Source organism: Ahaetulla prasina, chromosome 3 (assembly GCF_028640845.1).
Source record: "Ahaetulla prasina isolate Xishuangbanna chromosome 3, ASM2864084v1, whole genome shotgun sequence".
NCBI classification, from domain to species: domain Eukaryota; kingdom Metazoa; phylum Chordata; class Lepidosauria; order Squamata; family Colubridae; genus Ahaetulla; species Ahaetulla prasina.
The window spans coordinates 28,666,652-28,681,310 of NC_080541.1; the positions used below are offsets into that span (position 1 = coordinate 28,666,652).

A 14,659-nucleotide genomic window follows, 5' to 3' on the forward strand; every position below is an offset into this window, starting at 1 on the left:
TAGTCCACCAGATGTTACATACTGCAAAACAGTAAGAGGCATCTGCTTACAGGTATCCTTTAGGATGATGTAGGAGAAGAGCAGGTGGAGCTGGGGGTGGAGTTAAGTGTATTATCAGCCTAGAGTTATTACGTTCTCACAAATGGTCTAAGTTCAACCCTCCTAATTCTGTTGACCCTTATCTCACACAAATTTAGTGTTGAACTTAATGTGAAGCATAAAAGATCAGGACCATCCATTAAATTGCAACACAGATTTATTCAAGCATACACACAATATATCTGGTCAATTAAAGTTAAGTTAATATGTGGTTCTGATTCTTCATGTCTGACGTTTATCACTAACAGTCAGCACTAAATTGGCACTAGATAAGAGTTAACAGAATTTAAGAGGGATTGGAATAAGACTGCTTGTGGGAATGGAATGATTCTAGGCTCAACTCTCTCTTCACTCCCTCCCTCCAGGCTCTGCCGGTCCTTCTCCTATAAAAATGGGTATACCATCAAACTGCTGCTGCTGCTTACTATCTATTAAAAATTTGTTTACTTTGTGAGGTACAACTATCTGAGTTTTCAGATGAAATCATTCCAAAACTTACCTAGATATGCTGGTGCACCTGTCACAAAAACCTTCTTTCACCTTCAGAAACTTCCAAGTCAATATAAAGTCACATTAGCCCAGAAATTCAAACCGAAGCCAGGAAATTGTCACAAATACTATACAGTTTGGACAAAAATTTGGATAAAGAGCTGCAAGCATTCCTAATTGCTACAGGAAGTAAGTGTCAGCCCCTCCTAATTTTCCATCCAAATAAATACAATATTTTGCTCAAAATCAGAAGTGGGAGCCTGGATAGGCTAGCTAAGTAAGCTCAGAGAGAGATCTTCATGGATTTTTCTAAGGCAACTGCTTACAAAATATCTCCTATCCCATAGGAGATCCCATAGATACTGGGTAAATAAACACCAGTTTAGCCTCTGAGCAAATATTTGTTTATATTACTTTTTCATTTTCTCTTCTAGCTTACTTCTGATTTTAAAAACCAATAGCTAAGGATTATTTGCCCTCCTTTTGTCTGTGAAGAATGTATTTCTATGTCTTGTGGGGGCATGGCAACTGGCCCTGTTAAAAAACCCTGATCTAAGCACATAGTAATAATAAAATATAGTTCCTGTTGATTAGCAATTTTGTCACACAGTGCCAGACTGACTTCTGGCTCCAGATCAAAAAAAAAATAAAATACTTTAGTCTTTTATTACTGCTGTGAGCAAAAGCCGAAACCTAATTTTTCCTCTGGTTTGGATGCACTTCAGGATGTTCTTCATTTGGTACAAAATTCCTAGAGCATTAAATGGTTCTCGGCTGATATTAAAAATGAACTTCCCACTTATTACTCAGGCAAAACTCTTCGAAAGTTACAAACATTTAATGCCAGCTTAAACATTTGTAAGAAATTAAAGTAGAGCATTAGCAGCTGTCATTTGCAGACCCTTTGTTTTTTTCACAATAAATACTGTCAAATCTATATCCATTTAAGTTAGAAATAGCAAAATCCAGGAAAAAAAAGAAAGCTAGCACTATTTCTTCCTGGTATTCATGGTTGAAGTGGCCCAGATGTCTTGTTTTCTACCAGAATATCTTTTTTTTTCTCCTGAGTTTTATTTTAATCATTATTATGTATGCATTCTTGCCTTTTCTGTATTACCACCATTGCATTTTCATTTACTATATTTTAGTTATTATACTTCACCAACAGAAATAACTTAAAATATTACAACCCAACACTATAATCTGCCACTACAAACAGTACAGAAAATGTACACCAGATTCAGAAGTAGTTCCAAGTGGTTGCAAGAGGAACAAGTAAGGACTTGTAAATGAGAAGCAGAAACATGGTTTCTTTCATCACCTGATGTACATCCTGCTCTGCTTTAATAATGTAGGCCTGAATGTTGTCCAAAGAGAAAGGAATTTATGGGCTGTGGTTGTTCTTTTCCTGACATAAAAGCAAGTGATTAGAGCAAGACAAAGCAATTAGCATTAGCCAATTTTCTCCTTTTTGCATTCTGGGATTCCTAGCAGAAAAATAGAGTGCCATTGGGCCTTCACAGGTCCTAATAAATGTCTTTAAAAACAGACCTCCTACCTCTAGAGGAGGCTTTAGTGCTGGGAAAAGAGGAAGGAAAGAGGATGGCTGTCAGTAAAGTGATTGATTGTTATAATGACAATGTTGGAACATCAAAAAAAAAACAGGTTAGGGACAGATTACCATGCAGAAAATCTATCTGTGGTTGCTAAGGATCAACACTGACTTCATGGCACACAATCAATCAAAAATTAATTAGAGATATTATGTGAAAGTAAATTATTATATACATCTTTATTATGCAAGTCATTTTCAGAGTGTATTCAAGGAAGTATGGAGGATCATAGTCATACTTCTTGGTTAGGAAAAAAATATAGAGAGTATGTTTTCCTGTTATATAATTTCTCTACAATAGATGCCTTCCATTTGTAATGTGTTAGGCATTAGATGCAATCAAAAGACATTGCAGGCCTGGACAATTTGCCTCCCATACAATAATATGTCTTGAAATAAAGGCAGTCTAAAAGTCTTAGCAATGTTCATATCTGTGAATCATCCCCAATGGTCAGGTTACCAGAGTACGGAATAACAAAATAGTAGCAATCATAACTTTCCTTTTCTATTAGTCTATGTAGTATTACTCTTCTACAAAATAATATGCCATTCATTAAAAATTGGTTGCTAATTACATTTATAATATTTCATAATCCTTATTTAGGAGATGAAAAAATGCACTTCTTTAAGCATTTAGTACCTTCCTAAGTCTAACATAGGGAAGTGATGGTTCAGTGGCTAAAATGCTGAGCTTGTCGATCAGAATGTCAGCCATTCATAACATAACATAACATAACATAACATAACATAACATAACATAACATAACATAACATAACATAACATAAACAGTGGTTCAATTCAGTGGTTCAAATCCCTAACGTCACATAACGGAGTGAGCTCCCGTTACTTGCCCCAGCTTCTGCTACATAGCAGTTCTAAAACACGTAAAAAATGCAAGTAGAAAAATAGGGACCACTTTGGTGGGAAGGTAATAGTACTCCATGGGTCTTCGGCACTTAGTCATGCAGGCCACATGACCACAGAGATGTCTTTGGACAGCATGGCTCTTGGGCTTAGAAACGGAGATGCGCACTGCCCCTAAAGCCGGAAATGACTAGCACGCATATGCGGGAGAACCTTTACCTTTAAACCTAACATGCTGCTAAAATGGAAGAATAAAACAGATCATGATCTGCCTACTGTAGGCACAGATGACAGCTTAAAGACACATTCTAATGTTCATGCAGCAAATGAATGACTGTTCTACTGATCATTCCATAAGACAAGGCCATTAGATATTTTTGACAGAGAAAGTAGTCTGTTCGCTTACCAATTGTGTAATATCTCTTCAGTTCACCCTTCCGTGGATTGCGCCGCTGGGAATTTGCAGTGTTATTCTGCTCCTCTTCAGATGTTGTTGTGTTGTTAAGAGCTGTAGGCTTAGTTGGTTGCAGGGCATGTTGTGCTGCTGATGGCAGAGGTTCATAACCTGATGCAGAAATTTCAATAGACTGAGATTTTTTCTTTAGTCTAAAAGGGAAAGGATATAATATACTATTAACAAGTAGATTACAGCTATATGATTCAACTTTTCTTGCTTTGCTGACCTGATGAAAAAATACAAAATTTTGTATTACATGTATCACTCTTGCAGGTTTACATAGATTTCTCCTACAGAATGGGCATACAATACATTGACACATAATAATTTCTAGTTCAAAAGAGGTTAAAGATGTAGCTGGACTGTCATCATCTGGCTAGTATTTCATTTACAAAAATGCTTAGATTCTGTCAACATATGCCAAGTCTCAGAGGATTTTGTCTTCTTCTAAATTATATTTTGGAATTCAATTCATTTCTAAATTTTTGTAAACCTAGCTAGCTCAAAACATAGAGCATAAATATATTTCATAAACAAATAGGACACTATAAAGCACATTTAGAAAATATATAGAGTAAATGAAAGCAATGAACAATGTGTAATGCATGTCTATTTTTATGCAATTGTGGTCTAAAAGTATTTTTTTCTTATAGAAAAAGTACCCCAGAATACATTCCTAGTTTATTTATTAAATAGATATTGCACTTATATACAACCATTATCTGATGATTCTTAGCAACCTACAGCTTATATAAAACTTAAAATGTCTACTGTACAATTAAAAATAAATAATGATTTCACTAAATCTTAAACAATAATAAAGAAAGATGAAAAACAAGTAGGAAGGTTGCATAATGTTTAAATTAAGAAAATTCCTTCTCACATAATTAAATTAAGCTTCAAGAGACCCACTAGTACAAATTGGAGCAAAATATTCTAACTTGAAAGAATTTAAGGATGTTTGGTAACAATGCACTCAGAAGATAATTTGTGTATGGATTTTAAAATGACAGACCAAAAGAATGGTACAGAAAAAGATGTTGAATTTACAAATGAAACTGGGTGATGGCTAAACAATTGAAGGAGTCATATTGTACAAATAATAAACCAGAAGTGCCTGGATAACATTGTATCTTGAATTTACAAAAAAGACATGTCAAATTTGCTTGCAATTAAGAGATATGGGAGGAAGAGTTCTTTTGTTGTAGTACCAGAAAAGTGACAAGTTACTGCAACTGTTTGTACTTCTTGTGATGATGGAGAAAGTCATTTGCTCATATATCTTTTTTCTTTTTTATTAATGTTTTTTTCTTCTTCTTTTAAAAAAATGTCTCTGTACTTCTTTAGTTTGCATTAGTTTTTAAATCTTTGTATCTATAAACTTTAATAAGTCTATTATAAAATAGCATTTTTAATTTTTAAGGGTTAAATGTTAACTTTTGTCTTACTGCTTCCTTTGTTCATTCAAAAATACAAAAACAGGTGAAATTTGCAGCACATTCTTATTCACGCATAATGCTAAATTATAATGAGGTTTTGTCCTAGCATGATGTTTGAATCCTACATCTTACGGCTTGTTTAACAACCCTATCTTTTTTCAAAAGGTAAACCAGCTCAATGTAATGATGAACCAGCTCATACTTCCACCTTGGCTCTAGCCACTTAAATTATAAACTTTAATATTGAAAGAAGAATTCAGATGAGTTCAGTGAATTGCCAAGATGAAAGCATACTATATGATTATATTTACAGCAGGATGTCCTTTCACGTTTGCTTTTTGTGTCAAGTCAAAATAACAGTGAAATCACAGCCCATTATCTCCTGAGAAAATAAGCCATCTTGGGTTAAGGCTAGAGCTAATGAGCTGAAATTATAAACACCAACAAGTCTGTCAACAACTCATTTACCATTTTTTTTTGATAATTTTTTTTAAAATTTTTTTTTTAATTTAGAAGTAATACGCGGAAAGTTGGCAGTACAATAATATGGGTCAAAGGCATTCTTAGCCATGGAAACTTAGTGGCCATGGCATAAAAAGTTCTTTTTGCTAAATGGTTAAAAAATAGAAAACAAACAGTAGAAATAAATGGACAATTTTATTTCTGGACGGAAATAAGGAGTTCCTTAATGACCTGCTTTGGAGAATAACATTTTAAATTGTTCATAAATGACCAAAAGTTAGGGTAAGCAGAGAACTAAGTTTACAAATTTATATTGAGCTTTCCAGGGTGGTAAAAATGAAAAGTGACTATAAAGAGTCCAGAAATGTCTTTGTAAAATGGGTGAATTGTCTATAAAATAGGAAAATAGTGCACCCTTGGGAAACCTGAAAGAACAGATTGAGCATTGATCGTTCTGCAGAAAAATCTATCTATGGGGTTGCTAGGAGTTGAAAACAATTTGAATGCATATAATCAATCATCAATCAATCAATGTACAATGTACATACAGAGCATAATGGGGGGGGAGAGATTAAATCTGTTAGAAGATTTCTTGCAGATCAATAACATTGATGCTCATTTTAATAGAGCTATACTTGTTTCTTCGAGTAAATTATCTTCATGAAAAGTGAAATACTGAACAAAAAACTTTGTTATAAAGATACATAGAGAATATTATGTTTCTTTAGTTCTTGTTCAATTTTGTGTTGAAAACTCTCAATATTTGAATAAGTAATAGATAAACTTCAAAACATAGGCATCTGCAGAAAGGTAAACTAAAACAAACCTCAGGCTGTCACTCACAATTATGCTGTCGAGATTTTAAATTTTTGTTAATTCTCTCAGCAGATGCCTCTGTTACAAAAATTTGGTTCAAATACAGACGAAAGAACTATCAAAGCTTTTGACAGATTTTTCTTCCTGAGGGAGCAAAAATCAGAACAGTAACATAAAAATGACCTTCCATCTCCATTTTTATCTTCCACAATGTATTTTTTCTAAATTAATAATTTAGCTGGTGGCTCAACAGACTAATGCAGTCTGCTATTAACAGCAGCTGCTTGCAATTACTGCAGGTTCAAGTCCCACCAGGCCCAAGGTTGACTCAGCCTTCCATCCTTTATAAGGTAGGTAAAATGAGGACCCAGATTGTTGGCGGCAATAAGTTGACTTTGTATATAATATACAAATGGATGAAGACTATTGCTTGACATAGTGTAAGCTGCCCTGAGTCTTCGGAGAAGGGCGGGATATAAATGCAAAATTAAAAAAAAATCTGTATATGAGAAGGAAAGATGACCTATACTGTTGTAATAAATGATTCTCAGATTAATAAGATCCAGCTATTATATAAACAACTAGCCTCAGATTCCAGAGATGTTTCCCTTCTGGTACATCGTGTCAAATTATGAGAAATTCAGAAAATCACCAGCTAAATATATACTGAAATACATAATTGCTCCAACAAATGAATAATTTTCATTTCACTTTTAACTTTTCATTTAGAAAATTAATTCACTTGTTGGAATGATTACTCCTTTATCTTAATAAATCTTGCTAAAGAGAACTGTGTGATTCACATAGTTATGATACTGGGTTAGAGGTTAGCAAACTCATGTTTGAGTCCCGAGTGCTTCTGTGTGGCGTAGTGAGCTCCCGTCACTTGCTCCAGGTCCCTGAAAGGGATATGAAAGAAGGTCCCATGGGCATCCCATGAGCAATGGTGATGATACTGACTAATCCTTTCAATCCAGATGGGCTCTAAATGGTGCCTTCAACACAAATGAGGGAAGCCACAATGTTTGTGTGTTACTGAAACACTTCCCATTGTACCTCTCATCTACTGTACTGACTGGGATTGAGTTGAAATCCAATTTCCAGGTGGGTGCAAGGGTTTTTCTTATAACTGATATTGTCTTTTACATTATGGGGGAAAGTGGATATTCAAGGTTTGTAAACTTTACTTGTCCTTTAAAGTGGACTTTTCTCAGTGCTGCATCTTTCATTTCACAGGCATTCATCAAGATACCATAGAGTTCTAGATTCTGATAACAGCAGCAAGACTGTTGATTGGACAATACTGGAAGAAGGAAGAGATACCTACAATAGAAGAATGGATACTGAAAGTTACTAATTTGACTGAGATGGCTAAAATCTCAGCTTTTTTAAAAGACAATACGCAGGAAAGATATTTAATTGAATGGGAAAAATGGATTGATTATCTACAAAACAGATATCAGATTAAGAAATATCAGATTGCCTTTGAATAATTAGAAAGTTATTTTATGTAATGGGGAGGGGGTTGGGAGATGAAAAGCTGTGGATGTGGTTATTTGGATTGGAAGGGAAAATTTTATTCTATGTTTGGTTTATGTATAACAATACCTTGTGATTGACCCGGGAAGCCGGGGAGGGAGGGGGGAAGGGGTTTTTTTGGGAGGGAGGGGGGAAAAAAGGGGGGAAAATGTTTTTGTTTTTTAAAACTCTTTCAATTAAAAAAAAAAGATACCATAGAGTTCTCAACTATTAATCAATGTAATTAATAGGGTTAGGGTTGTATTTTTCATCTTTACATACGACAAATAAACATTAAAGAAATTTTAAAAGACCCATTAAGAAGAGTTTTTTATCTACTAACAGTTCTTTGAAGGTTTTTTTTTCTATTTTCACATTCTTTATTGCTTTATAAACAAGAAGCAGATTGCGTAAATTAATTTTTTTTATCTTATCACAAGCAAGGATTAATTGTATAAAAAGTTGTTCTTTTCATTGTACTAGAAAGAAAGAAAGAAAACAACCATAGCTGGGTTGTCCTAACAAACAGCACATCTAAGAGCCACAGTGGCACAGTGGTTAGAATGCAGTTGTTGTGGCCTGCCAGCGGACCTGGTGGCAGACTCAGACAGTGAGGAGGTTGGGGAAGAACATGGGCCACTCCTGGAGTCTAGGGAAGGCTCTGATGAGCGCTCTGCATCGGAGCCAGAGATGGGGCCAGGACCATCCGACAGTTATCAGCTGCCTTCGGAGCTGAATATCAGTGGGGCACAACAGCTGAAGCCTGTTCCTGATGTGCGCATGCGCAGAGCTGCCAAGAGGAGAGAACAGCTAAGGAAAAAGGGCCGACTCAGGAGTGAAGTCTCAGATGGATGGTGAATGGTCCCTCCCAAAGGGTAGGGGAGTTTGCAGGAGAAATTAGTTTAATTCATTAGGATGAAGATCTGTTCCTGACTTCTTGCCAAATAATTATTGCTGCTATAGCAGGGTGTATTGGAAGATATTGGCCTGGCAACTCCAAGCCTGATCAAGGTCTTTAGTTGCGAAATCTCATGAAAGACTATTTGCTGGGACTTTGGTGGAGAGGAATTTCCCTTTAACCTAAATAAAAGAGGTTTTATCAGGACAAGGAGTCTGCTTCATGCTCGTGGGAAGCCTAGGTCAGAACAGCAGTATTGCAAGCTATTTCTGCTGATCACCGGTTGACTCAGCCTTCCATCCTTCCAAGGTTGGTAAAATGAGGACCCAGATTGTTGGGGACAAGATGCTGACTCTGTAAACCGCTTAGAGAGGGCTGTAAAGCACTTTGAAGCAGTATATAAGTCTAAGTGCTATTGCTATTGCTACTACTTTGGTACCCTGTTCTAAAAAGATGTATACATGTCAATTAACTTTAACTGTTTAACTCATATGTCAGAGAACTTTCATATTCTCAAAAGCATTGTACTAGATAACTAAGTAAAAAAGAATGAAGTAGAAATCAATCAAGTATTAGGGATAAGAAGACAAAATAAACACAGATACAGCAGATCAGAATACTCTTTAAATATATATATACATATAATGGGTTCTGTATTCAGTGACACGAAGAAGGAGGCCATTCCAATTACACTGCAAAGTTGTGGGTTTCTTTTGAGGATCGCCAATCTTCCTCTCCACCCCCACATCCCCTCCAGCAAAAATCTTATATAATTTCAGAAACCAAACAGGAACCGATGGTGGTTGTTGCTGCTGCTGACCTTCGGCACTGTGGAACACTCAGTTACTTGAATAATTGGATTGTCTTTCCCGTTCCTGTGTGCTTGGCTTGATTGTGCAGAATTACTAGCAAGCCTCCAGGAGATTCAGTATAGTTGTAGAAATAAATCAAGTTGAGCAAACTGGTAGGGATTTGCACATGAAAGCAAAGAAACAACATGGGAGCAAGACATTTGGGTATATATTTGCCCATAGGTCATAATAGGTAGGAAGCAGAATAGAAAAACAGAATTGAAGACTTTCCAACCAGCTGAAGAAGGCTGCCCATGGAGTTGAGAGGAAAAAATGGAAATTACATAATGGGGAAAAAGTATAAGAAGTGTGGGATTCTATACAAAAACATAGGCCTAGGCTCATCATTTTATTTACATCCTGTCTTTGGGTGGAGGACGACAACTCAAAGCATTATATATAATGAATCTTCTTTATATTTTCTTTGCAACTGGAAAGAGAACTGTTATTCAGTTAGATTTCCAAGGGAATGCTAGAACTCATAGTCTCCTGATTTCTAGCCCAGTATCTTCACTACTACACCAAACTAGTGTTTGACACAGACATTTTTGATGGAGAGAGACCAAGATGGGAAGCAACGACTAAGAAAAAGATAAGCAGAGGAGATCAAACTGAGTTAGAAATTTAAAGTGAGAGACAAATTGTTGGTCTGCTTGCCTGTAATATAGGTGAACTGTACTGGGGACAGTCAGACTAGTATGTGACAGCCGGATGGACCAGACTGGCTTAGCAGATATGGAAAGCAGCCAACCTGGCTTTGGATTGTAGCCTTCAAGAAAGTGGTAAAGGAATCAAACAGAGCATGAAGAAGAGGATGATAGAGCATGTTCCCAGAAACCTGTGCAAGGCAACTAAGATTGTTCAATTGTGTGAATATTTAGGGGCTTAAAATATACTTTTTTGTATTAAAAAAGGGGGGGGTTATTAGCTGTTGGGTAATAGAGAGATAGAAACTACATTTCCCAAGGACACATCTGTGGATAGGGGACAAGTTCAAAACCTATAGTGTGATAACATTATTATGTATTTGTGCAAATCTGCTTAAAGATTAGTATGTTTCTTGTTTATTGCAAACAGCAAAATATAAGTATTTTAATTTCTAGTTCTGTATGCCAGTAACAAAGTAAAGTTGTTTCTTCAATTTTAAACATTATTTCTAGGGGGTCTTACTGCATCTGTGGAGGATGGGGAAAACATTCCTTACTGGATGAAGAGGGGGCAGCAGGCTTGGTTAAAGCATGTTAGAAAGAATTAGATGATAGGAAGGGGTTATCTATGGTTGGGAGTCCTTTGGGACAGTTTCTCAAACTCAGAACTAGCTACTATGGATGGAGCCACATCTACTTTCACTTGTGTGGGAATCGCTACATCGCATTCTAAGCCTTCTGTCAGTCTTCTACAGGCCAGGCAAAAAACGGAAACCATGAGTATTCACACTGCCTTAATTGTAATAGAATGTAGGAAAACACCCTTTTGTTTTACCTATGTAAACTGAAAAACTAATTGATGCCATGAATTGTTTTTCTAAACTTGTGATAAGTATAAAGTATTGGTCCAAATTTAATATCCCAACCTTTCTTTTTGGCAGCATTTGAATATAGCTTTGAGTATTTAAGACTATTTAATTATAAGAAAAAACCTCCTGAGAGCAAGATCTCTCCATCAGTGAAACAGTCCATCTATATAGGTAGTAGATTCTCCAGCAGTTTTTAACCAAAATAAATCATGATTTAGTGCCTATTAACAAATAGCATTATATTTGTTATTGAAGCAATCAAGACACATTCTTGATTGCATTTTGATTTCAAAGTGAGATAGTATTAAATGACCCTTTCTTACTTATTGTCTTACTTGTGTTAAGAGGCATGGGGGCGGAGTGATTAGAATTGCAGATTAACTCTGTCCATATACCAGGAGTTTGATCTTGACTCAGCCTTCCATCCTTCCAAGGTTAGTAGAATGCGGATCCAAATTGTTGGGGGCAACATGTGTGGTCCGTGGTTGTCTTACAAGAAACCGGACCATGTCTCAGTAACAACAGCCAGCCACCCCAAACTATCAAACAAGCCAAAACCAAACTATGAGAAGAAGCACCCAGAAGCACCCAGATAAAAAACTCTAATCCTAAATCTGCATCACACAGACGGTACTTAACTATGGCCCAGCAACAACAGCCAGCCAATCAAACAGTCCAAAATCAGACCATGACCCAGAAATATCTGAACATTCAGACTAATCTGCATCTCATAAAAAGGTATTTAAAGACCAGTGTTCTGACAGACAAGCACAACTCAAAGCACATTGGTGATGTCTCCTCGAATGGTGATGAAACATTTGAAACCAAATTGCCAAGCTCAGAGCTCGAACCAACAGCCTAATTACTGTTATAATTAAAAATCTGTAAATATCCCTTATTGGTTAAAAAAAAATACCCCCCCCCCATTTTAGCTAGTACTAATGCACTAAAAGTCATTGAAAACTGAAGGCCAGCAGAATAGGAGGCTCATACACTTTCTATGGGTATTTTATGGTGTGGACGGAGCAGCGTTTCACTTTTCTGCCTTTCCAATTTGTCAGTCACCATCACCACTTTGTCCATTCTTCCATCCCATGAAAAGAAACTGAATCAATAGCTCTCATCAACTTTCTCATTGTGGTTTACACATTTTCCCTTAATGTGCAAACTCTAGGTTTCATATGACTCCAATGGGTACTAAACAGATGAAATGCCTTTTACAACCCTGACAATATACAGTGGCAGAAGCATGAATTGAAAAATGGTCCTGTTGTCAGTGAAGAAACAATTGCTTTGATCCATATGCCATGCTGTCTGCAAGTTTATTTATCATCATTAAAAAAGATAAAGTATCCATCAAGTCAAGCTCATCTCCTGGTCACCTCAGGGACACATCCATGAAGCTTTCTTAGCAATGGTACAAAAGTGATTTCCTATTGCTGCTTCCTAGGATTTTTTTGCTACCTTCCCAATCCTGTGTACAGCCATGACATTATCTTATATTCTCCCATCCAAATACAGGCCAAGATAAATCCTGTTCAGGTTCCAAGGCCAAACAAGGTTATCTATTGCTGATATCTTGAAATGCTATTTGGAGTATTGATGTAACTTGCTATCTAAATTTGGAGGATAGGTTCTTTCTTCCCTTATTCATAGCTCTTGCTTTGATGCTGCTATCAAGTTATTCCCATCAACTTTTTCTTAGATTAGTTCTATTTATATTCCATTTTAATTACTTTATCTCAAATATATCTTTCTTTCAGCTTATGAAATACATAGACCTACTACATCAGATTTAATTGATGAGTTATTATTAAAAAATACAGCTGAAAGTGGCATGCATTCTGTCCAAGTGTCCCTTTCATCCAAAGGGATTGGATTATAATCATTAATGGGAGAATATTTCCTTTTTTTGCCAGCACAAATGCATGGAAGATATTGTGCCAGTTCCTTAGAAATGTGTCTTCTATAGGTCAAACTATTTAGAAGTATTTCTGCCTCAACAGATTCTGTTTGCAGATCCTCTTATTATTATCTGTTCCTCAGAATATCAGTGACTGATCCCATAATTCTCTCCATGTTGCCAACTTTGTTTCTATCATAATATGTATATGGCAATTTTTAAAATTGGGTTAATCTCATAAAAGTATGTATTTAATAAAATAGATTGAACTCCGTGAAGAGCAAAACTGGTCCTCCAGTTGATTTGAATACCAAGCCAAATGCTTGGAGCTGTTCTTCAGCACCATTTGGAGAGCTGTAGGTTTCTCAACCCACTGAAGATCATGAAAGTATATGGCTTTGTTGACTTTACAACATCAAACTAGTGTTTTTACTCCAAACGACATCCAAATAGTCATATAATATTCCTGTTATTTTAAATTAAATATTATGTGACTGCAACTGCTGAAAAATCTCTGTTATATAGCATTTTGAGAGGGAGTTTTGATATACTAAAATATGGGAGCCTCCTTTAAAGATGATTTGCTTAGTAAAATAGCACATTAGCATCAATTCATCATTCATCATTCATTGTCTGGTTTTCATTATCAAGGTTCTTCTTCATGACTCTGGGATTTATTTTAAGGAAAACTTTGTAAATATTATGCAACAGAATGTGTTGCCATATCTAGGAGTCTTCTTAATCAAAAACATATGTAAAATGTCAAATATTTTTCAACTGCTATAAAAAGCAAATAACAAGCAGAATGAAAAAAATCTGGAGTTTTGAAACAAATGTCTATTTCAAATGTTTACTGATGAGCTAGTCTGCAAATTTACAACAAATAAATGAAAGTTTATTTTATTTATTTATTTATTTATTTATTTATTAGATTTTTATACTGCCCTTCTCCCGAAGGACTCAGCCAAACTAAGTAGATAATATACATAATAAAAACAATTATTAAAAATCTTATTAAATATCAGGCCAGATTAAAACTATTTAAAACCATAAAAACCTTAAATAATTTATATCAAAATATTAAAACTGCTAAAAATTTCTATGCCAGTCCTGCGTGAATAAATAAATAGGTCTTCAACTCGCGGCAAAACGTCCGAAGGTCAGGTAGTTGACGGAGTCCTGGGGGAAGTTCATTCCAGAGGGTGGGAGCCCCCACAGAGAAGGCCCCTTCCCCTGGGGGCTGCCAGCCGACATTACTTGGCAGACGGCACCCTGAGGAGTCTCTCTCTGTGAGAGCGCACAGGTTGGTGGGAGGCAATGGGTAACAGTAGGCGGTCCCGTAAGTAACCCGGTCCTAAGCCATGGAGCGCTTTGAAGGTAGTAACCAAAACCTTGAAGTGCACCCGGAAGACCACAGGTAGCCAGTGCAGTCTGCGCAGGAGTGGTGTTACATGGGAGCCATGACCGGCTCCCTCTATCACCCGCGCAGCTGCGTTCTGAACTAACTGGAGCCTCCGGGTGCTCTCCAAGGGGAGCCCCATGTAGAGAGCATTGCAGTAATCCAAGCGAGAGGTAACAAGCGAGAGTTAAACCAATACGGATTTTTCCATTGACTTCAACATCCTTAAAAACTTTTAAATCATTGATTTAAGAAAGTGACAGCTTTTAATCACCAGGTCAAAATTCTACATCAAGCATTTAATAGAAAAACTTAGTTACATTTACTTACTGGTA

General features: G+C 36.2%; 1 protein-coding gene and 1 long non-coding RNA gene across 2 annotated transcripts in view; one reads left to right on the top strand and one right to left on the bottom strand.

Annotated features, from left to right (window-relative positions):
• OXR1 (oxidation resistance 1) overlaps nt 1-14,659 on the bottom strand; it is a 226,982-nt gene that overhangs the window by 118,062 nt on the left and 94,261 nt on the right. Inside the window, exon 3 of the mRNA XM_058174310.1 lies at nt 3,472-3,671. Coding sequence (XP_058030293.1) covers nt 3,472-3,671 — 200 coding nt within the window. The remainder of the gene's footprint in view (nt 1-3,471; nt 3,672-14,659) is intronic.
• LOC131193903 (uncharacterized) overlaps nt 1-14,659 on the top strand; it is a 147,802-nt gene that overhangs the window by 48,368 nt on the left and 84,775 nt on the right. The gene's annotated exons all lie outside the window — the stretch shown is intronic.